At 47.7% G+C, this 25,501-nt stretch overlaps 1 protein-coding gene across 1 annotated transcript in view; it reads right to left on the bottom strand.

The window, feature by feature from the left end:
- Positions 1-11,363, bottom strand: part of UPRT (uracil phosphoribosyltransferase homolog) — an 84,255-nt gene extending 72,892 nt beyond the window's left edge. Inside the window, exon 1 of the mRNA XM_078767457.1 lies at positions 11,216-11,363. Within this exon, the coding sequence (XP_078623583.1) occupies positions 11,216-11,301 (86 nt within the window). The 5' untranslated portion in view covers positions 11,302-11,363. The remainder of the gene's footprint in view (positions 1-11,215) is intronic.
- Between the last annotated feature and the right edge of the window lie 14,138 nt (positions 11,364-25,501).

The following is a 25,501-nucleotide window of genomic DNA, read 5'->3' as shown; positions in this document are numbered from 1 at the left end:
TTACACGACACAAGTAAACTGTAAGTAATTGTGCAGTTTACACAAAATTACACGACACATTCCACAACTGCCACAGGTTTGGCAAAATGGTTTTCCTGATGTTGGAAAATATACTAGAGGACCAAAAGTATTGGGCCAACAGACCCGAAATTGAAAAGAAACTGCCCAACCTGCAGTAGTTTGGTTATTTTTTCCCCAAAATGCAATGGAACGTGCTTTATAAGGGAGTCTCAACCATGAAGTATTAGAAAACGAGGCACTGGCGGCTTTGATGCAATATTGTACGATAGTCAAAATCCTTACATTTGACAGTGTGACGACGTTCCTTGCCACATCGCTGTGCCTGTTGCAAATTGCTTCAAGACAACCTGGATATCTGTAGTGACAAGCCTCGAGCCACAACATAGCACAATGAAACCTTTGGCACCTGCTGAAATGATTTGTAACACCACTTAAGGACCAAACCCAAAACACAAGGCACCACAGTACTTGCGGCGAAAGAGGAGTGGTGCAATTAATTACGCCCGACATCTCTCGTCTTCTGATATGAATTTTTTGTGCCAAGTGACAACTCCATTGGTAATCCAACACAGAGTTGCGAATCAATAACCCTCAAATGTTTACTTTCTGTCCCAATACTTTTTGTAATCATCGTGTGCATGATCAATCTTCATTTCTTTGGCATTCCCTTCTCTGACAACTGTCCACACTGCGAGTTTTCCTTTTTCTTAAACGCCCGCGACTCAAGTTGTGGAGAAGATTTGTATTGTTATGTTTGTGGGGGTAGTGATATGTAGAGCCAGGTAGATTCGTATAGGTAGGTGCTCTGGATGTCGGGTAAGAACCATCCACATGTAATAAGTTATGTTTAGCCGAATGTCAGAGTAAGGTCCCTGTCACAATTCGTCCCTGTCACAATTCGTCCCTGTCACAAGGGGGCGGGGCATGTTAACTAGCTTAGGGTATAAGGATAAAGTATCCCTTGTAAGTCTTACCCTATGTGATTTATCCTTTATGGCACCGCAATAGACACTAGTGAGAAATGCCCATTAATTGCACTAAATAATAATAATAATAATAATAATTCATTTATTTTCGATAGCGCTTTTCAAGAAGCCCAAGGGCGCTTTGACAGAGTGGAAAACATAATGCATAACAATACATGAAAACAACAATTGCAAAAAGACAAGAATCAATAGGGAAATATTTAAAGCAAAAGGAGGGAGAAGGAGAAGAGATAGTCAGGGGTTAAATGCTGTGGGTTGAATGTTGAATGCAGTGTTGAACAGGTGGGTCTTTAGTGATGTTTTGAATGTGGTGAGTGAGGAGGAGTCTCTGATGGTGTGAGGTAGTGAGTTCCAGAGGGTGGGAGCAGCGATGGAGAAGGCCCTGTCCCCCCAGGATCGGAATTTGGTCCGGATGGAGGGGGTCAGGAGGTTGGTACCAGCAGAGCGGAGGTTGCGGGTGGGAGTGTGTCTGGAGAGGACGTCAGCCAGGTAGGATGGGGCCAGGTTATGGAGGGCTTTGTATGTCAAGAGGAGTATTTTGTACTGGATTCTCTGGGGGATGGGGAGCCAGTGAAGCTTGCAAAGGACGGGGGTGATGTGGTCACGGGTCCGGGAATGGGTGAGTAGACGGGCAGCGGAGTTCTGAATGTATTGGAGTTTATTGGTGATTTTTGATGGTGAACCATAGAGGAGGCTATTGCAGTAGTCCAGACGGGAGGTGATGAAGGCGTGGATGAGGGTTTCTGCAGCCATGGAGGAGAGGGATGAGCGGAGACGGGCAATGTTTTTCAGGTGAAAGAAGGCTGACTTTGTGATCTGTTTAGTGTATTTGTCGAAGGAGAGGGTTTGGTCAAAGATGACGCCAAGATTCCAGATGTGAGGGGAGGTGGACACTGGGATACCGTCGATGTTGAGGGCAAAGTTATGGGTGGATTTTATGAGCGTTTTTGGGCCAATGATGATTATTTCAGATTTATCACAGTTAAGCTTGAGGAAGTTGATTTGAAGCCAGGATTTTATTTCTGTGATGCAGTTTGTCAGGATAGAGTGGGTGTCGGTGGAGACGGACTTGGTGGAGATGAAAAGCTGGATGTCTTCGATGAAGCAGTGGAATTGGAGACCATGACGGCGGATTAAGTGACCGAGGGGGGACAGGTAAAGGATGAAGAGGCGGGGGCCAAGAACTGAACCTTTACTTGGGGGACACCTTGGGGGAGGGGCGCAGTGGGGGATTTGCAGTTATTGATGGAGATGAACTGGCGTCTGTCAGAGAGGTACGATTTAATCCAAGAGAGGGCAGTGCCGGTAACGTTAAAGGTGGATTCAAGTCGGGTGAGGAGGATGGTGTAATCGATGGTGTCAAAGGCAGCGCTGAGGTCGAGGAGGACGAGAATGTTGAGGTTGCCAGCGTCAGAGGAGAGGAGAAGGTCATTGGTGATTTTGAGGAGAGCAGTTTCAGTACTGTGGTTGGAGCGGAATCCGGATTGGAATGTTTCATACAGGTTATTGGCAGAGAGGTGATGTTTGAGTTGAGTGGCTACAGCGCGTTCCAAAACTTTTGACAGAAAGGGTAGGTTGGAGATGGGTCTGAAGTTGTTCAGGGTGTCAGGGTTTAGACCAGGTTTTTTTAGAATGGGGGTAACAGCAGCAATTTTGAGGGAAGGTGGGACGATGCCTGTAGACAGGGAGGAGTTTATTGTTGCAATGATAAGTGGAGAGAGAGCAGGGAGGGAGGCCTTGACAAACCCGGAGGGGATGGGGTCAAGAGTGCAGGTGGCAGTTTTAATTCCTATGAGGAGTTCAGAGAGGTCAGTAGGGGAGATTGGGGAGAACCGAGACAGGGGATGGCAGGACAAGGGGGGGCAGGTGGTTGGAGGGGGAGCGGGTGCGGCGGTGGTCAAGCTGTTGTAGATGTTGTCAATTTTGCGTTGGAAGAAAGAGAGGAAGGAGATGCAGTTGTCTACTGTGAATGACTGGGTGGTGGTGTTCAGGGGGCGGAGGAGTTTGTTTATTGTCGAGAAGAGTGCTTTTGGGTTTCCGGAGCCAGAGTGGATAATTTGAGAGTAGTAGGCGGAGCGGGCGCAGGAGAGGGCATCTTTGTAGTGTTGTAGGTGGTCCTTGTAGGCTTGGGAGTGAACTGTGAGACCTGTTTTATTGCGGAGTCTTTCAAGTTGGCGAGCACGAGTTTTCATCAGGCGGAGTTCAGGGGTAAACCAGGGAGCAGAATGGGTGAAAGAAACTGTTTTGGTTTTTACAGGCGCAAGCTGGTCAAGGCAGGAGGAGAGAGTGTGGTTGTAGTAGTCAGTGAGGTCGGAAGGGGTGTGGAGGTCAACGAAGGCAGAAGTGGACATTTTTTCAGAGAGGGTGGATGAGAATGAGGTAGGTGAAAGAGCGTTTAGCTTACGGAAGGTGATAGTGCGATAATGTCTTGGTGTTGGGGTGGGGATGTTGATGGTCATAGTGATAGCTAAGTGGTCAGAGAGGGTCAGGTCGGAGCCAGAGAGATGGTGCAAATTTAATCCAGTGGAGCAGACAAGGTCCAAAATGTGACCACGGATATGGGTAGGAAAGTCGACATGTTGAGTGAGGTTAAAGCAGGTGAGTAAATCAGTGAAGTCAGTGGTTATTGTGGGGTCAGTGGAGTCCATGTGGATATTGAAATCACCAAGGAGGAGGATTGAGGGGGAGAGGGAACATAGCTGGGTCAGAAAGTAGGAGAAGTCAGACAGGAATGATGGGTGTGGCAGGGGAGGGCGGTAGACGACAGCCATGACTGACTGCGTGTGACCAGAGAGTTTAAAAGCCAGGTGTTCAAATGATGAGGATGAGGCGATGGGGATGAGGCTGGTCCTGATGTCTTGACGGTGGATAACGGCAATTCCACCACCTCGGCCCCCCGAGCGTGGTTTATTGACGTAGGAATATCCATTGGGTGTGGTGATGTTGAGTGTGTAGTAGTCCAGAGGTTGTTGCCAGGTTTCGGTGAGACAGAGAAAGTCCAGTTTGTTATCCAGGATGTATTCGTTCAGGATGAGGCATTTGTTGTTGAGGGACCGGGTGTTGAACAGGGTGAGCTTGATGTTGTTTTGAACAGCAGGGATGAATTCAGGTGATTTAGCCAGGGTTCATAGGCAGGAGGTGCGATTGTGTGCGTTGCTGTGACCAGGTGCGCTGAGCCGACCAGAGGACGGGGATGGAGTGACCTGATTGCAAATATACAAACTTACGACCGGAGCCACGGTGAATGTACCTGGGTCGTCGGAGGAGTCCATTTGATTTGATGGCAGAGATGCATGATGGGGTGGAGCGGGTATTGAGCAGAAGGAGCCTTGCGGCGGAGTACCACAGAGCCATGTCAGGCAGGAGCGGAGAGACGAGACGAGGCCAAGGTTGAGGAGGTGAAACAATGGTCCCAACCCACGGGAGCGGGCCCGAGGAAACGAAGGAGCCAGGTAGGTGAAGCCAGGAGCAGAGCCGGGACCAAGCAGAGGGCAGGCAGGAGCAAAGAGACGATCACGAGGCCAAGGTTGATCACGGCAAAGGGGCAAATGCAGCGGCAATCGACCGCCGCCGCTACAAATCTAGATCACGGCGGGAAACCGCCACCAAACCGCCGCGATGGTCACAACCCACGAGAGCGTGCCCGAGGAAACAGCGAGCAGGTGAAGGAGCCGGGCAGGCGAAGCAGGGAGCAGAGCCGGGACTATGCAGAGGGCAGACTCAATGGCCAAAAAATCCGCACGACCACCAAAAAAGCAAGCAACTGACAGTGGCCCGGTCGAAGAAGCGGCGAGCATGTGACGCCTGCGTCCTCTTCATACCGGACCGGAAGCGGAGGTCAATAATGTAAAGGAGGTAAATAATAACCATAAAACCAACCGGAAGCCAGTTCTAAACACTGCCATTTGGGACGCACCAGCTACAGCACCACGGAAGACAGGCAGGCTGAAGACACGCCCCGAGGAGCCGTGATTGGCCAGGGCGGAGCAAGAAGCTACCCGCTGATTGGTGGAAGGAAGGCCGAGGAGGAAGCCGAGCGCCGATTGGCAAGGACCACCGAGGACGTCAGAGGCGAGCAAGAAGCGGTGCGCTGATTGGTGGAGAAGCGCTGATGACTTCACAACCTGACGTTAAAAGAACTGGAGGACCCACATTTTCCCCCTTGCTCTTGCCTCTGCTTGCCCTCTTGCTCTCTTACCCTTTGCCCTCTTGCTCTCTTACCCTTTGCCCTCTTGCTCTCTTACCCTGGACTCTTGCTTTTTCCCTCACTCTTACCCTGGACTCTTGTTCTCTGACCCTCCGATCTTGCCCTGTTCTTGCTCTCCTCTGGTTCCCTTGTTCTTCTCCTTCACGCGTTTGTGCTTGGACCGGCCGTGTTCAGAGACGCCGCCGGGAGACGTGCAGAGTTTTGCAGGCGGAAACGACACGCGACTTGCCGCTGCAGCGTGATGAGGCCTGGTGCGAGCGCTGCAGCGCGAACAGGCGCAACGAGGCCTAGTTCCCGCCAACGCGCACGCTTCGCACGCACGCCAGCCCGGACCCATTCGCAGACCCTGGTGAGACCCTCATGAGCTGATCAGAGCTAAGTGCACGATAAACAGCACGTTTTTATTTTCCAACGTTCTTTTCTTCCTGTGTCTTTGTTATGGTGTGAAGGATCCTGTAGGAATTTAGTTTTACCGTCGCGTTTTTCTTGTTACCGGCATTTTATTTAATAAATCCTTTCGTTATTTTCTGTCCATTTTAAATCCGTTTTCGTGAGAGTTATTTTCCGCAGATTGAAGACTGCCTGGAGGGATCGCTCAGGTAAGCACTTCAGCTTTCTCGCCCTTATTCCCCCGCATAGATAAAAGTCTGCAATTGAACTGAACGCCTTTGGAGTTAAAGCTGGCTTTGGCCATCCGTGACTCTCCCGGTATTAACCAAGGGGAGTCACACGTCAGTATTTTATAAATCAGGTCTTAGGTCGATGGAGACAAAAGTAATCTTCAACAATTAGCTGTTATTTGTTGGCAATCATTGCAAGGATCATAAAAAAAACAAAAACGTACAATGAAACAATTATGAAAAAAACAAATGTGGCCCATGTGTTAATGAAGCAAATAACATCCCAGAACACTTAGGGTCATGTATAAAAATGCTGCACAAGCCTGGTTGCCTATAATTACAGCTAGCATGGCTGCAGGAGGAGACCTAATTAGTTTAACGGTTAATGGTTAAGGTAGCTGGATTCGGATCCTATAGTCCTGAGTTTGAATCCCAGTTGGCCATTGAATAAACACCAGGTAGGGTTTACTCAGCCAGTCATCCTTCTGGGGTTGGCAAAATGAGTACCAGTGTACTGGTAATAGGTGCATTGCATCAGCAGCACAACCATGCCCTCAGCCAGTAATGCTACCTGCAGTTCTGTACTGCATACGACAGAAGAAGAAGAGACTCCTCCCCTACCCCCCAATATCCCCAACCACACAGCACATGTGGTCACCCAATGGTTTGATGAACATGACACTGATGTTATCCATATGTCATGGCCTTCTCAGTCACCAGATCTGAACCCAATCAATCATTTATGGGATACTCTGGATCGACGCCTGAGAAAGTTTTCCACCTCCATCAAACAGGTGTGAGTTGATTGACTTTCTCATGGCAGAATGGTGCCGCATCCCTCCTGCAGGATCCCAGACGCTAGTGGACTCCATGCCACGGTGCATACAGGCCGCACTTGCGCATATAGTGCCCAACTCCCATTAAGTGACTTTACATTGGGGTTTCCATTTTATTTATCCAATACCTGTACTTATTTTTCGGGGGAATTATCTTTTGAAGTTTTTTCTTTAAAGTTGTTTCACGATATTTAACATTTGCGTATCAAACGTACATAAATATTTTGAAACCTAAATTGAGTTCAAGAACTTCCTTCATCTACTGGATGCCACACATCAGCGATGTATAGCCTGGTATAACAAATAAAATAATTGACATCCCAACACAATACAACCCATTAATAAAATGGTCAAGGATGGGATGGTACAAGATGGAAAGGAAAAAGGTAAGTGGGAAACAGCAACATGACGGGCATACACCTCCACAAAATTTGACCATGCCACAACAGCTCACCATTCCACCTTTTTGATCACTCCGACAGCTCACCAATTCACCTCCACCTACTGCATTGGAGTAATCAGAAGGAACCTTATAAGCACAGCATTCCACAATGCCGCGCACCGTCACTCACAACAAGGGGTGTAGTGGTGCCGGAGTGCACCAGAGCGCCGCTACAGCACCTCCAACCATCTGAGGCAAAGCTTAGTACCGCAACAGTTTAAAAGTAAAACCACCCACGTTTAGATTGGTTGAGATATTGTGCTTTGTGTGCCTTCATGGCCAAGTAATTGGGGTCAAAGCTTGTCCCGAATGTCGATACATTGGACACTTTGTCTAAGGAGCAATATTATAAGAATACAGGTTATAGGCAACGCAGACCCAGATGAATTGCTGAATATAGCAAGGCCCAGAAGCAGGATCGAACTATCCAACCATTCTATATCCAGATTTAGTGAAATATCTCGTGTTTACTAAAAGTATTGCAAGACGTGAAGGCATGGATAACTTTGGATACCTACAACTAGTTGAAGTCCTGGTGGATAGCAAGCGGCAGGATCTCCTCCCATCAGATTATTTTATGATATTGATTATTTTAAATAAAAGGTTATCAAGAAGTAGTCAGTCTGTCGTTTTGTTATAATATTCTGTGATTACTGTCTATGTTTTCATGGAAACAATAACAAATATGTATTCACTGGACTTAACTTTCGCCAGCCTAGTGTTGGCTTAACGGTTAAGGTGGCTGGCTTGAGATCTTAGGGTCCTGAGTTCGAGCCCCTGTCATGCTGTTGAATTAACACCAGGTGGGTTGACTCAGCCCGTCATCCTTTCGAGGTCAGCAAAATGAGTACCAGCTTACTGGGATGAATGAGCCATTCGGGTATCCTGCGTCGGAGTGGTGACCCGTCCAGGATTGTGCCCAATAGCCAAGAAACTGCTTCAGCAGCCCTAATAATCTGAAGATGCAAAAAGGATTGGTCCTCATCCTAACTTTCGCGAAAATTGTGACCACAAAAATCCTCAAAGTTAGATCCATGCAAAAGAGAAGTAATTTAAAGGGAAATCTATAATCAGCTTGGAAATTCTTCGAGCAGAAAATCAGATGATGAAATTTTGTAATCTTCAAATAACAGAGAAGCTGCAGCAACAACTCGATTTCGATGTTGTAACCAATCAAATCTTGTTATTTGTACTCATTTCTTCCTTGGTTGCATGAAAGCATCTAAAAGCCGTAAACATTTTCACGCATGGGCCCAGTTGCGATCGTATTTGAGTGACTTTCCAGAGTCACACCAGTAGGCATCTCGGCCATTGCACAAACCAGACTGATTTATCAGGTCGGGTTGGTGGAACCAACTGTGTACCGTTACCATGTGCCTCTCTTCTGTTCAGCATTTCAAGAGTGCTACACATGCTAACCTCATGCTTTATTCCACATCCAACATCTTCTACCCTTGCTGATAACTCCACCATCTTATTTTCTCTTCTCTCTTCTGATCAATGGAACATGTTATTAACTCCAATGGACAAAGTGGAAGTTCAATAATAAACTACGGTTCATAAGGTACTCAGCATTTTTCATGTCACAAATTGATGTCAGCACTATCTATGCCTCTATGGCATGACTTTGACCATTTAGTCACGTCACAGATAGTGCTAACGGCGTTTCTGCATCTTGTAAATCTAGCAGTAATAAAAAATGTTCTCGTTGCATATTATAACTTGAGGGTATTCATAGAATATTACCCCCGCAGTTTAACAAATTTGTAATTGCATCTTTTTTTTCTTTTTTTTTTGTATACATAATCGAGGCTTGTGAAAGAGCTAGCATTTATCACACAAACAAATCAAACAGACAAACAAACAAAGTATATAAAAAGTGGAGCGGGAGACGAGATGGGGAGAGAAGGGGAAGCACATAAACACAACATTTGAGAGCAGGGACATCGGGAGATGTGTGGGAGGGCGAGGGCTTTGGGGGAGGCGGCGTGGGAAGGGGGGAGTGGGGTACAAACACAAGGACACCAAGGACTTCCAGGAAAGAAGTTTGTATTTCAAAAAAGTGGATATGGGGTGAAATTGGCGGGGGTAGAAAAGATCAAGGTTTTGGATGGGGGAAGATAAGAGATGGTGGTGAACAGCTGTTTTAAAGACCTGGAGGGAGGAGTGGGATTGAAGAGAGTGAGGGAGTTTGTTCCAGAGGTGGGAGAAAAGAGGATTGAAGGAGTGAAGGTGAGCAGAGAGTCTTGATTTTGGCAGTTTAACCATAAGAGGGTTGCAGGCAGATCTTGTGCGACCTGTCGGAATATTTGGGGGACAGAGCCCAGGGAGAGCTGGGGGAGCAAGGCCGGAGAGGAGTCGGTAGAAAACAGAAAGACCACCAACCTGCCTGCGGTGAGTAAGTGATGATGATGTATCTACACTTGTATCTACACTTCTGAGGTGAGTATCTACACTTCTGAGGTAAATGTGTACAAATTATACTTTGAAAAGTCTACTATGGAGTACATTCACTAGCCTTTACAAAGTAGCTTTTATTCTCGTTCGAGTATTTTCATAACTACCAAGGCTGATAAAGACGCCAGAATAGATCGCTAATGTTAAATGTATAAATTGGGAGATCATTAAACAGGATATTGTACTTCTTCTTCTTTGCTTGTTCTCACCAGCCACCAGCCGTTGAACGGTTTTCCATGTACGCCCAACATGCGCTCTATCAAATGGTCATGTAACATGTGGTAAAGTTTCATTTTCCTACGTTGAATGGTTTTTGATGTACGCTCAATATATGCTATTTCAGATGGTCATGTAACATGTGGTAAAGTTTCAATTTCCTCCGTTGAACGGTTTTCAATGTACGCTCAATATGTGCGATATTAAATAGTCATGCAACATGTAGTAAAGTTTCATTTCCTATGATGAACGGTTTTCAATGTACGCTCTTAACAAAATGCAGCCAGGTATATGCGTGTCGATTGCTTAACCACGCTTTTTGCTTCGTGAGCATGTGGTAGATATTGCTGTGGCCCTTTTCATTTTGTAAGAAAGTGGAGCCTGGGAAAATGCATGACGTCAAAAATCACGTGGCTGACTATGAGAATCAATGAAACAGTCTCTACATTACCCCGAAGGGCCAAGGGGGCACATGAAAAAAAAAAAACAAGGAAAATAAAAAGAACAAGAACAAAAAAAACAAGAAGAAAAAAAGGAAATGTAAAGAGGAAAAAAAGAAAAGAAAAAGAAAACAAGAACAAAAAAAAACCAAGAGAAAAGTAAAAATAACAAAACAAGAGGGAAAAAGAATAAAAAGAAAACAAGAGCAAAAACAACAATATTAAAAAGAAGAAGAAGCGAAAGAGAATAAGAATAAATAGAAATAATATGAAGAAAGAAAAGGCAAAAGAAAAAAAAGAGAAAAAGAATGGGAAGAACCGCATCAGGAAGAAGACGACGCAAAGAAAAAAAGAAGGAAAAGAAGAAATAGGAATAAGAAGCTGAAGAAGGAGGAGGAACTGATGAAACAGCAACTTGGACATTTCACAGAACAATTTTCATGTTTCAGTCAGGAAACCAAAAGCTGGTTAACATCATTTTTGTATTTTCCATAGGACGTTTCACCACTTATAGTATAAGTACATATTTTGATACCCATCGATTACCGGGAAGGACCGTTTGGAAATACGAACGTGTCTGTACAAGATTCCAGTAGATCTGCGAAAGTAGCAACAGGGGGTGTGTTCAGTTACCAAATTTCTTGTAGAGCGCTCGCCAGGCGGCTTAAACACTCAAGCAAGTACTCTTCAAAATCGTTAAAGGAACGGCTGGCTTGGCAAGCGCTAGCAAGCTGCTTAGTAACTGAACTTACACCGAGTTTCCTGTAAGATTAGGGAGTTTATTGTTCAATTTATATAAGCAACATATATACTTTGCAAAGTACGTGAAAGGAAAAAGAAATAAACAGAGCTACGTTGAAAAGCACTTCATTGTCGAGACTTGCAGACGTAATTAAAACACCGGAAGTGAACTCTAAATGTAAATAAATAATTAATATCTACCATCAAGATTGGTGGGGGACACGTTCAAATGGAAGGAAAGGTACCTACTTGTCACGTAGGATGGTCTGCAATTCCCGCACCTGATCATTCATCTTGAGCAGCTTGAGCTGCGGCCCGAACCCGTCCATCTCCATTCAAAACCCAGATAGGGGGCGAAAAAACAAGGCTCGGCTTTGGGCAACATTATTTCCAACACAATCCATCGAATATTCATTGTTTAATGTAACATTAAAGATATTTGTTCCTGATCTTTCTTTTTAACACGGAAAAGGCAAGCTCGGCGGTAGTTCGCCGCCTATACACCGCCCGGAAACATTTCCTTGCAGTCTCTTCATGAATGCTGGCGATATGCAGTCTTTCGTGGGATTCGATCAATTCCGTACGATTGCACCATGGTCTCTGTGTCGGGCATCTGGTCTTACTGTGCAGCCATTTTAGGTTTCGAGCGCCCCCAGATGGTGTATTTGAAATGTATGTATTTCTATATTGATAGAGTCTGTTTTACCTCATCACGCGGCGTTAATGTCAATGAGAAACGGGCTTATTTAGCTGAGGACAATGACTGGACCGTGTACCCGAGTTGTTGTGTTATCAAGATTTACACCAATCATAACACGATTATTTTGCAGAAATGTATTTGTAGTATTTGTGATATTACATTTTTATAAGCAATTTAGGTTGAAGAAAAAAAAACGATTAAAAAAACAACAGCACGTCAAGGCTGGAGGGGTAGGTGCAGACTGGAAGTTTGGGACGATAAACACCTCACCACCACGTAATTTAAAACACCTCACCACCACATAATTAACAAGTACAAAAAGTTTTAATTAAAACAAAAGCCGCGTCGATGTTACACAATGCCTAGATGCAGCTGTGCCTATAACGTCGATGTTATAGGCACAGGACATTCGTATTGATTCGATTACTTGATGTTATTTTTGTGCAAAGTGAAAATATATCTCGGCAATTTCCTGTGTGTGGCGACGAATTTTTAATTTATCTCGGCATTTTCCCGTCTGTTATTTCAGGCGGTGTATGACTGACCATGCCGCGATTGAAAAAAATATATATCTCGGCATTTTCCCGTCTGTTATTTCAGGCGGTGTATGACTGACCATGCCGCGATTTAAAAATATATATATCTCGGCAATTTCCCGTATGTGGCGACACGTGAACGAAGCTATGCTCCTCTCTCCACATTATTGTGACGACGTATAAATTAAATATTTCATCGTGACGATTGTCATCAAATGGACGAATTTTTAATATACACAAAGAATTAAGTTAAGCACCCCTACACAACGAATTAAGGTAAGCACCCCCTAATATATATTCTTTGTGTATATGTATACATTGGCATATATTCTAAGGTATGTGAGATCAAATAATGATTGGTCTGACATTAGCAATTATCCATTGATGAAATTGAGTGATCAAAGTGAAAAAAAGTGATTGGTTGAGTCAGTGATCCGATCACGTGGGTCCTACACACGTTATTGACGCAAAGATCGCGAGAGGTCTTCTCAGAACAATGACTGTACGTTAGAAAACATAAACGTCATCCACACTGTCCGTGATGGACCTATAGCTCCATACTTAAATTGAGGTGAAAATATGCCTAAAATTCCCAAAAAATTTCACCTTAAATTATTCAGAATAAAATATTGAAAACGGCATGATTGTTGTTTTTATGTGACCATAATATCACTTCTCCAGAAAATATAGCAATATCATGGGTATATTACACTGTTTTGACGACAACAAACTTGTAATGTGCGAGGTTGTAAAAAAACGGGGGGGGGGGGGTGCTTACCTTAATTCTTTGTGTATATATCTCGGCATTTTCCCGTCTGTTATTTCGGGCGGTGTATGACTGACCATGCCGCGATTTAAACTAAATATATCTCAATGGACTTGAAGTTACAGGCCTTTGAGAATTCATTTCGTTCTATAAAGGGCAACTTCCATCGGATTTTCTTCCCGTTTTTTTTCAACCGAGTCTAAAACTATGTTAGCGACTGTGAAAAATGAAATGATATATCGAATTTGATTTGAAATAAAACTGTGTGAGAGAGGAAGACACCACGGGCCTACAAAACAGGCCTCAAAGCTATGCGAGTTAATAAAATGGTGGATATTTGTTTATATGAAGCCTCTCCCACAATGGGTGGAGCTATGGTTCCCAGAATGGGTGGAGCTTTGAGGTTTTGTCTTCTCTGCAAGAACAAGAAGAACAAGAAGAAGAAGAACAACAACAACAACAGCAGAGGGCACTCTATGACCAGCGTCTTGCGACGCGGCTAAAAACACCTCACCACCACGTAATTATAAATACCTCACCACCACGTAATTCAAAACACCTCACCACCATGTGATTTAAAAACACCTCACCACCACGTCATTTAAAAACACCTCACCACCACATAATTCAAAATACCTCACCACCACGTGATTCAAAACCACCACAACCTTGTCAAAAACACTTCACAACCACGGAAACAAAGTTTGAGGGAGTCGTTAAGTCACAACACAGACACTGCCTAGATGTGTAGATATATAGATAAATATGTGCATTCCAGAAATTTGGTACGATTTCACAAAAGTTTGAGAAAGTAGTTCAGTGACAAGACAAGACATGACAACACAGGACAGGACAGACGCTGCACAGATATATATAGATAGATAGATATATACAAATATGTATTTACAAATAAATATATATATATTGTTGCGGATATGAGATTGGCCTCCATCCATATCCGCTTGTAAATATTCCCCTATTTCCCCAATACTTCCCAACTATCCCCAATCCCCCATTCCCTAGTCCCATTTTCTGTAAACAACACTCTGTAGACCCGACCTTCCCCTATTTCCCCCATTAAATGTCGCATCCAGGTCCACCGCATCTCACGTAGACAACTATAGGACATCTTGCTAGTTATTCTTAGTCTATGTCAGTTAAGGACTCGTTTCCATTAATTCTGACTCTTCGTTGCACCAGAATGTGATTGTATGGCACCGTTAGGAAGTTTAGGACCTCCCAATACCTCCCCGCAGCTCTTCCTCACGGTTCAGCAACAACAACAACAACAACAGCAACAACAACGGCGGCGGCGCGGGGAGAGCGCGTCCTCACTCCGGCTTGGTTAGCCGCCATCGAACATGTGCTCCGACGGGGTTACCACGTAGGGGCTCGCTGTCAGCTCCTCGTCAAGGGCGGAGCCCGGTAACCCCCCGCACCCAATAGAAGCGGTGGACCGATTCCATCTGGGGCGGAGCCAACGAGCCGAGGGCGTGTCACTCCCCGCTGAGCATGCGCAGGAAGAGGGAGGTGACGTCAGATGCGCGCTGGACTTGAAGGAAGAGAGACGCCACCAACCGAGCGCTGTGACACCTCCCTGCATCTACTGGACCGTGCTGTATCCTGTCCCTGAGCCAAGGTGCACCTTGTGCTATCGACTGCCTGTCCTTCCCTGCCATCAATCCCTGTGTAAGTCAGTCTTGTTCCGTTTGTCTGTGGTCTGTCTGGGCTAGATAAGATTGTGTCTAAGTGCCCATCTTTTCTGTGCTTTACCTCATACCTTGTAATCTACCCCTTTTCTCCACCACCAATTATATCCTCCTCCGGAGGTCTTGAGAACTGTACCCCTTGTGTCGTTTCATTTATCCCAGCCGTTGTGTCCTTTCCTTCATTGATTTAGCATAGCGCGATTTGGTCAACGTCGGGTGGAATCGGGTAAACTGTGCGAACACGGCGGCCATTCCGCTCGGCCCATCATAACATCTAAGTCGTGTCCGTAACAATTGGTGTCAGGAAGTGGGATTGGACCCGAAGCGCGCTTCACGCGCTCGAAATTATTAACGGCGAAATTTGATTTTGTTTTACAAAAATAAAAACCCGAATTTTGAAAGTCGCGCTATGGCAGATCAAGACGGCTGGGTTCCGGTAGAGGAGAGTGAGGCAGGGTCGATCCAGGACCAAATTGAGGGACATGAGGAGAGTGAAGCAGTGAGGGCAGCAGGTTCGCAAAATGGCGTCCTCGCGCACGAGGTTGCGGGCGCGCAAAATGGCGCCTCGCACACAGCTACGGCGGCCGCACCCGCTGCACAAGTGGGAGGGATGGCCCAAATGCAGGCCCTCATGGAGCAATTTATGGTGCAAATGCAGGCGTCCCTCAAACTGCAGAGTGAGCAATTGGGGGTAATGGGGAACCGGATGGATGCTCAGGGTGAGCGATTGGAGGGCCAAATGGGGTCCAATAGCGAGAAATTGAGGGAGGACATGGGGTCCAATAGCGAGAAATTGAGGGAGGACATGGGGGCCAATAGCCAACGGTTAGAACAAAGGATGGGGGCCCAGATCGGAGGGTTAGGGAGTAGAATAGAGGGATTAGACAATAGATTAGGGGAAATACAGGAGGGGTTAATGGGGGTGGAAAACAGAATGGCCGTTCAGGAGAATCAAATGGAAGGGATGAAAAAGGGGTTAGAGGGGTTAGAAAACAGTATGGAAGGCAAATTGAGGGACATGAGGGACCAAGCGGAAAGGGAAGTTAAACAAATGGGGCAGCAGATAGAGGGGGTCAGAATGGGGGTAGAAACTAAATTGGATGCTCACAGGGAGGAAATGGAGCAGATGAGGGTGGCATCTGGGCAGGAGATGCAAGTGATGGGAGAAGAGATCAGAAGAGGTGTGAGTGAGGAGGTCGGAGGAGTGCGCGAGGAGGTGAGGCACTGTAAGGAGCGCATGGAGAAGGAGGTGAGAAAGGGGACTGTAAAATTGCAAGGTGGTATAGAGGAGTTGACGCTGGGAGTAGAACAGCTGACGGAGGGACAAAAAGAACTAACGGAGCAGGTTCAAAGGAACACTGCGGTAATAGGAGGGTTAAAAGCGACACAAAATGACCTAAAAAATGACTTGATAGCGACACAGAGGCAATGTCAGATGGTACGTGAGGGACTGACAACGAGGTTGGACGAGGTGACAGAGGTAATGGAGACGAAGGACCGGCAGGTGAGGACGCACATGGAAACGGTCAAGGTAGCCTTAGAGGACGAACTTGAGGAGACGCACCGGGAAATAAAAGAGGTGAAGCAGAAATTAGAAGAAGTGGAAGAAGGGGTGAGCGAAATTAAGAAGCGACGGAGAGAGGATAAGAAAGAGATAAAGGAGGAAGTAAAAGAATTGGTCTAAAGTCTGTGTTCGGATCGTGATGATGTGCTCATTAACCGGATGAGGGATTCGCAGGTGATGGAGGAGAAGCGAAGAGAAAGAGGACCCGGTGTAAGTGGTGACCAATATGGTCGTGCGTATGATGCGCCAGGTGATTTAATGAGCTTGGGGGTCGAGATGGACCCGGGTGTTCGTGAGAGGCCGTTGGTGAAGTGTGCGACAGGTCTGGTGTGCGAAAAAGGAGTTGTGCGAGAAAGTCCGACTCTGGGGTGTGTGAGGAAAAAGTGCGTGCCAAGGAGTGAGGGTGCTGTCGAGAGTGAGTCGGTCGTAGCGCGTGTGCGAGGGAGCACATGGAAGCGCGTAGTGAGGAGTGTTACGGAGGGTGTAAAGGGAGAATGCACGCCTGTGGTGAGTGTTACAGAGGATGTAACGGGAGAGGGTGTGCGAGAAAGATGTGTGACGGACAGGTGCATGGGGAAAGAGTGCGCTGTCAAAAGTAAGGAAGAATGCACGCCTGTGGTGAGTGTTACAAAGGGTGTGACGGGAGAGTGTGCGCAAGAGTGTGCGCGAGAAAGGTGTGTAACGGACGGGTGCATGAGGAAAGAGTGCGCTGTCGAGAGTAAGGGCGAGTGCGCTGTCAAGAGTGGAGGTGAGAGTAGTAAGAGTGACACGGAGCGTGAGTTGGTTGTGACAGGTGAGAAAGGAAGCACACCTGGAATGGTAGAGCGGGTGTGGGAATGCACGCTGGAATTGGTAGTGAGGCACGTGGTTGGGTGTGCGAGTGAAAGCACACCTGTGATTGTCACAGAGGAGGTGACCGAGGAAGGGGCGCGAAGAGGTGTGTTGGTGAGGTGTGCGACCAACGAATGTGTGCCAAAGTGTTCGGTGGTCAGGTGTGTGACCAAGGCTGGGAGCGGAATGAGTGTACCGAGGTGTGTAAGAGAAGGTACGACGAGGAGCATGGAGACGGCTAGATGTGTAAGCAAGGAACGGGCTGCGGGGTGTAAGCATGCAGGTGAGGCATCGACGGTAACCGGGTTAGCGGTTAGAGCGACTTATAGCCGAATCGGGCCCTCGGTGCGTGCCGGGCTTCGCGTGCCGCGAGAACCAGCGGGGATCCGAGCCACAGCGGGTTCAAAAGGACCGCCGTACGCGATCCACGCTGGGCCTCGCTTGGAACGGCCGCGTCCGTGCTCCACCAGGCGGAGCGGGCAGCCCGATAGGAAGGGTCGTCATGGCGACCACTTTTTGTTGAGACGTGCCGGCAGGTCGAGATCGGGACATTGGATGGCTCCACGCCAAGGTGGTGCGTGGGACCTCGGCCCGGGTAAACCTCCTTCCCTGCACCGAATGCGGGACGTATCCAGCCGCTGGCACCAAACAACCCGCATTCATGGCTTGGCTGTACGAAGCCGAGCTTTAGAAGTTAATTGGCGCACCGAGAGGCATTAGTAAGTAGACTGTAATGACGAGGATAGTGTTTTGGCCCCGAAATTAGAAAAACAAAATTTGATGATTGGCAAAGGATTGGCAGTAATGATTGGCAGATGATGGGTAGTGATTGGCAAATTTTTGATTTGTTGAAATTTGATGTGCAAAATTGGTAGTGGGAGATGCCCGATGTGGTGGGATGGCAACTCTGTCATCCCTCACAAATGGGGGCAAATGCGCTATAGTTTATGGGGTGTATGGCAGTGAAAACTAGCCCGGGTGGGTTAGGATATCGTGTGTAGGGATCTAGCGAAGATGACATTAGGTAACGTTAAGGTTAGTTAGTGACAAGGATACCTGTAGAGGGGACGCAGGTAGGTTAGAGTGGATGATAATGACGAGGGAGCGCAATAGTTTAAAGGGACTACTGGGAAGCGCAAGTTTCAGAGGGGAGTAGTTCGATGAGATGATGCTGTGTGAGAACTGGACAGGTGTGTGGAGCAGTGCATGAGGAGTGAGTGTTGTGGATCAGCGCGAATGCGCTTAGGGGAGAGAAGGGTGCAGGCGGCACCAAGTATGAGAGCACAGGTGTGCAAGTATAGGTGTGTGGAATACATGGAGTATTGGAATGAGTGGTGTGGAGAGAGTTGGAGTAAGTGGTACGGAGTGGTGTGCATGGTGCGAAGGTGTGAATGGGGGAAGAGTGGACCCCCATCACGGATACCCGGGGCGGGTAGTGTAAGTGTTAGGTAGAGGGTATAGGTAAATTGTGGTTGGATATTGGCATCTGTGGTGCGGGTGGAAGAATGGTATTGTTGATGGGTGCATTAGTGTTGTGGAAATGGCTGGGCGTGTAGCCTGTTAGTGTGTGTAGTTGGTTTGGGCACTCCACCACTGTGAGGATGTCGGCCAGGTGAGGCCGCAGGTGGGCTCTGGGAGCCGTTAGTGTCAGTGGGTGCCTGAGGATCCCGGGTGTGGATCGGGCAGCCCGTGCCAGAGAGGGCACTGAGGGGGTGAGAGTGCGAGAGGGCCTTCCCCAGTTAGTTAGGTTAGGGTGAGGAGCAGGTAAGCTCGGGTGGCAACTACAGTGGTGGAGGTGTGCAGGTGGGTAGACCTGCTGGGAGAGCTACACGTCACAGCCCAGAAATTGTGCGAGGGCACCGGGAGATGAATCGGGGGGGGGGGGGGGTGACACCCCAAATTGAGAAGCACCACAGTTTGGTCAATGGGAATTGGTTTTTAGAACCCATAGTGTAAGTTGGCTAATGGATTGGCAGGGAAAGACCCCGGGTAATGTAAAGTTGTTAAAGTCATTTAGGAAATAGTTAGGATTGATGAACCTGTCGCACCATACGCAGCCACTTACCTGAGGTGATGATGATGACTCCACACCTGTGTTTCTTTGTTTTGTGTTGCAGGAAATGAGAATTGCTGTGTGGATTTGTGAGACGCATCACGACGTGGATGAGACATTGGGGTGATTCCATCTCTCCCTCCTTAGGAGGGACTGATGATGAATTGGTGATGGCAAATTTTGATGTTGAGTTGGAGATGGCAAATTTTGATGAGAGTTGGAAATGGCAAATTTGATTGGTTAGGAGGGAGAGAAGACGAATTTGGTTTATGGGAGGAACGGGGAAGACAGTAGGGACGTTTGTTGATGTGTAAAGTAGATGTTTATGGGTAGTGTTGTGTTTTGTGGATACAGTAAGGGGTAAGGGAGGGGCAATGTAGGTTACCTGGTGGGGGGGGGGGGGCGTACGGTAGGAACGTACCTGTCTCACCTGGTTCCCATGTGCCCCCAGCGTGCATTACCTTGTATTGCGTGCACTTTTGCGCCCTTACCACCTTGCTCACTTGTCTTATTTTGTCTCCCACCTCCGAGGATCTGGCTTTGGGGCAGAGAGAGAGGAGAGAGAGGTGCTGGCTCTGCAGTTGTGGGCCTGTACTTTCGCTGCTTGCTGCCTGGATCGATACACCATATGGACCGCAATTTTTGTGGCCGCCCACCATGGACCGCAGTTCTTTTGCGGGCAAGCACCACCCGTTGATGGACCTCTGGGTCAACGTGGCACCTATGCCATAGAGGTGAACCACTATAGTTGGCCCCCTGACGGCCACAATTTAGAAATGGACGCGGTTGGCGCCTTTCTTTATTTTTAAAGAAGCCCGAAGGCCAAGTGCTCCATGAAGGCAAGACCAGCGGCAGAACATCGGCCGGCTGCGACACCACCGGTGACCATGGATACTTAATTGTGCATTATTGTTGAACACTTTATTGGTGCACCGGATGGTGCTGACTGTGTGTATGGGGTGGTGCTTTTGGTGCTAGGACGGGGTGCTCTGCACATTATTAAAGGCCGTAGGGCCACAGGGCACTCGTGGGTTGGTGTATCGATGCTGGCATGCGTGCTCTCTCTCTATGCATAACATCTGCATGTGTTCCTCAAAGAACAGGTCCTGGATCGTAGTGTAAATATCAGCCTTGTGTAAATAATGCTCCCTACCGGCTGTATGTTTAGTTTGAGGATTCTTTCCGCGATTCGGTTATCCTGGTGTGTTTCTGTGAGAAGGGTGCAACGTCGCAGGGGGACATATTTACTCATTTGTGAACATCTGTAAAACTGTCGCACTCAGGGTTGAGTTAATAGTAGAGGGAACTACATCTGAGTGCCACACTAAAGTAAGTAAAAATTTATCGGGTCGGGACGCCCCGAGGTAGAGAAGGGTGCAATGTTGCGGATATGAGATTGGCCTCCATCCATATCCGCTTGTAAATATTCCCCTATTTCCCCAATACTTCCCAACTATCCCCAATCCCCCATTCCCTCGTCCCATTTTCTGTAAACAACACTCTGTAGACCCGACCTTCCCCTATTTCCCCCATTAAATGTCGCATCCAGGTCCACCGCATCTCACGTAGACAACTATAGGACATCTTGCTAGTTATTCTTAGTCTATGTCAGTTAAGGACTCGTTTCCATTAATTCTGACTCTTCGTTGCACCAGAATGTGATTGTATGGCACCGTTAGGAAGTTTAGGACCTCCCAATACCTCCCCGCAGCTCTTCCTCATGGTTCAGCAACAACAACAACAGCAACAACAACGGCGGCGGCGCGGGGAGTGCGCGTCCTCACTCCGGCTTGGTTAGCCGCCATCGAACATGTGCTCCGACGGGGTTACCACGTAGGGGCTCGCTGTCAGCTCCTCGTCAAGGGCGGAGCCCGGTAACCCCCCGCACCCAATAGAAGCGGCAGACCGATTCCATCTGGGGCGGAGCCAACGAGCCGAGGGCGTGTCACTCCCCGCTGAGCATGCGCAGGAAGAGGGAGGTGACGTCAGATGCGCGCTGGACTTGAAGGAAGGGAGATGCCACCAACCGAGCGCTGTGACACCTCCCTGCATCTACTGGACCGTGCTGTATCCTGTCCCTGAGCCAAGGTGCACCTTGTGCTATCGACTGCCTGTCCTTCCCTGCCATCAATCCCTGTGTAAGTCAGTCTTGTTCCGTTTGTCTGTGGTCTGTCTGGGATAGATAAGATTGTGTCTAAGTGCCCATCTTTTCTGTGCTTTACCTCATACCTTGTAATCTACCCCTTTTCTCCACCACCAATTATATCCTCCTCCGGAGGTCTTGAGAACTGTACCCCTTGTGTCGTTTCATTTATCCCAGCCGTTGTGTCCTTTCCTTCATTGATTTAGCATAGCGCGATTTGGTCAACGTCGGGTGGAATCGGGTAAACTGTGCGAACACGGCGGCCATTCCGCTCGGCCCATCATAACATCTAAGTCGTGTCCGTAACAATATATACAAATATATATATACAAATATGTATTTACAAATAAATATATACATATACAAATATGTATTTACAAATGAATATATAGATATATACAAATATATATTTATATACAAATATGTATTTACAAATAAATATATATACAGTATATACAAATATATATATATATTGTTATAGATCGCGGTTAGATGTTATAGACCGAGCGGTGGTGTAAGACCGCGACCTAACAAAACTCACCCGATTCACCCAGACTTTGGCCGTATCGCACCCTAGCTGCTCAATGAGGGAAAAGACAAAAGCGACGCAATGTAAGAGGAAAAGGAATTAAAACGAGAAGACGTACAGACGAGTAATGGGGTTTATTATTTACACACACAAGCAAAAAGGAGCAATCAAGTTTATTTACAAGCACATAAGACGCAGGTGACAGGGAAAATACTAGCTTATACAGACTTAATTAACTACCCAGGACAAAACAAACAAAGACGACTCACACGGGGAATTGCAGAGTGGATTGGCTGGAAGGCGGTGCGTGGCTGGAGGGGGAGGACGGCACGGAGCTGGCTGGAGCTTGATCCTGCACGGGACGTCGGGCGGGACCTCGACGGCCGCTGATGCCTCCGATCCTGTCGTGTGCGTGGGATCACGGGTCGGATCACGGGTCGGGTCACGGGTCGGATCACGGGTCGGATCACGGTCAGAGCCGACGCGCTGGTGGGGGGTCTGGCGTGACGGGTTCTCTCCTCTCTTCTGTTGTTTGGTCCAACCACTCCGTCTCCAACGCAACCCCTCAACGCAATCACTGAACGCAACCACTGAACGCAACCACTGACGACCAACTCAGCTCTTTGTGACCCTCCTTGTCTCGGCTCAAAAGTGCATCTCCGTTTCTGCTTCCAAGCTCGACTCTGTAAAAACGCATCTCTCTCTTGGACACGCCCTGCCTTGGGTTATATAGGCCCCCGCCCCTCAACCTTTGCGAACCTCCCCGACCGCTCTTCCTCCGCCCTCTGTAGCCAAACCCCTGGCTCATGGTTGGTCGAGCGGGGCTGGTTCACTCCTCCCCTCTCTGACGAGGTGGGGAAACGCCTTCCTTCCCCCAACCCTGCCTCGTGGTCAATGGCGGCAATTGGATCGGAGGTAATATGGGCAATCGAGGGCTCAGCGGTGACGAGAGGGGATGTAATATGGAAATGGAGGTTTTGGGGATGGGAAGGAAAGGGAATCTATTCTCTTTCACTGGTGCAATGGAGTATTTCAATTAATGGAAGACACAGCCTTACACTAATACACAGAATAAGAGATAACTATCAACAGGTATATTCTATTACTTGGCTGACGTGTATGCTTGTGGACTATGGGACGCCCTTTTGGTCTTTACACAGCTCCGGAGGCAGGAGGCACAGAATAAACAATAATCACAATAGTACAGCACACAATCCAAAAAATATACAGTCCTCATATCCACAACACTGCACCCTCCTCCTCTTAGGCATGTCCCGGGCCTACAACTTTTATTTAGTGTGACACGTAGGTGTAGTTCCCTCTACTTTTAACCTGGCCCTGAGTGCGACAGTTTTAAAACATAAATAAATGTGTCCCGCTGCTCCATTGCACCCTACCTAACAGACTTACGCCCACAGTTAACCGAATTGCGGAATGGTCTTCAAACTAAACACTGACGGTGGGGAGCATTATTTACACTGACGCTATTTTTATTTGCAAAACTAACCCAGGACCTGTAATTGTTCTTTCTGGGGGGGAGACAGTCTGCTCTGCATCAATGCACCATGAAAGCACCTATAACGCACCAACACACCCTCAAGCACCAATCAGTGCAGTCACCACTGTTCATCAATAAAATAAATTCAACAACCCCTAACCCTGCAGGTGTCTCTTGCTCTTCGGCTCCCTCTGCTGGTGATTATTATTTGTCTTCCAGATGTTGTCATTTTCATTTTGCTTTGCTTACTGGCGGCCTATTTTCAATAAAGTGTGCCCAATGTGTCCTTCTTATTTATTTTATTTATGGCCCACAGGGCCGACTAGTGTGGTTCACCTGTGGGGCATCGGTGCCCTGTGGCCAAGGTCCGCCAGCAAGATTTCGGGCCCTCATGGCCGGTTCCAGCAGAGGGGCCATGCCCCAACCCATGGGGTCCATAGGTGGTGCTCGGCCACAGACATGTGGTCCATAATGTGGTGCATCGATGCAGACAGCTGGTTCTGGGAATTTCGGGCGCACAATGGCCGACCCACGCACGCTCCCCTCGGCGCCCAACGGCGCACAGGTCATGTGGGAGACAAAAGAAAGACAATTGAGCGAGGGGTAAGGTCACAAGGGTACACGTCAATAAGGCAATGCAAGGCAAAATGCGTACGGAGGGCGAAGTGAGAAAGCTCGTCCCTACCGTACGTCACCCCCCTGTTACCTAGCCCACCCTTGCCCTTACCCCATATGTACAAAACCTACACATTACCAATTCGTCACTACTGTCACGTCTTCCCCATATTTCCCCTATATCAAATTCGTCACCACAATCCCTCTACTTCAAAAATTTGCCATCATCAATTCATCATCAATCCTCATAAGGAGGCAGAGATGGAACATCAAAGCACAATGTCACACCCACGTCATGATGCGTCTCACATTCCAAACATTTGCACAATAAAAAATAATAAAACATGGCATGGTGTGGAGTTACCTGTCACCTCCGGTGAGTGGGTGCAGATGGTGCGAGGAGATCCTTCATCCTAACTATCCTCTAAATGACTTTAACACACTTTACACTACCCGGGGTCTTTCTCCGGCCAAACCATTGGCCAACTTACACTATGGGTTCTAATAACCAATTCCCATTGGCCAAACTGTGGTGCTCCTCAATTTGGGGTCTCACTCCCCCGATTCATCTCCCGGTGCCCTCGCACAATTTCTGGGCTGTGGCGTGTACCTCTCCCAGTGGGCCTACCCACCTGCACACCTCCACCACTGCAGTTGCCTCCGAGCTTACCTGCTCCTCACCCTAACCTATCTAACTGGGGGCAGCCCCTCTCCTGGCTCTGTCACCCCATGGTGCCCTCTGGCACTGGGCTACCCGGGTCCGTCCTCCGGATCCTCGGGCCCCATTCACACAACTACTACCGGCTCCCAGAGCCCACCTGCGGCCTCACCTGGCCGACATCCTTACAGTGGTGGAGTGCCCAAACCAACTACACACACTAACAGGCTACACGCCCAGCCATTTCCACAACACTAATGCACCCATCCAAACATCATTCTTCCAACCGCACCACAGATGCCAATATCCAACCACAATTTACCTGTACCCTCTACCTAACTCTTACACTACCCGCCCCGGGTATCCGTGATGGGGGTCCACTCTTCCCCCATTCACACCTTCGCACCATCCACTCCACTCCACAATTTCCACCATTCTCACTCCACGACCATCCATTCCAATCCTCCATACCATTTATTCCATACATCTGTCTTTCATTCACCTGTCGTTGCACACCTGTGCAATCTCACCTGGTGCCACCTGCACCCTCCTCCTCTTTCTGGACCAGTTGGTCAACGCAACACACATCACCATCACTCACTCATACACTGCTCCACACACCTGTTCAGTTGCACACCTGTGCAATCACACCTGTTCCATTCTCACCTGTTCAATCCTCACACACACGGCATCATCTCAGCTAACTTCTCCCTTCTGAAACTTGCGCTTCCCAGTCGTCCCTTTAAACTCTTGCGCTCCCACGTCATTATCATCCACACTAAACTACCTGCGTCCCCACTACAGGTATCAGTCACTAACTAAACTTAACGTCACCTAATGTCAATCCTCGCTAGATCCCTACCAATATAACCTAACCCACCCGGGCTAGTTTTCACTGCCATACACCCCATAAACTATTGCTCCTTTGCCCCC

The sequence above is a fragment of the Myxine glutinosa genome, chromosome 13 (genome assembly GCF_964187855.1).
Source record: "Myxine glutinosa chromosome 13, kmMyxGlut1.1, whole genome shotgun sequence".
NCBI lineage: Eukaryota > Metazoa > Chordata > Myxini > Myxiniformes > Myxinidae > Myxine > Myxine glutinosa.
Note: the sequence above shows the minus strand (reverse complement) of the source record. Positions and strands in the feature narration are given on the sequence as shown.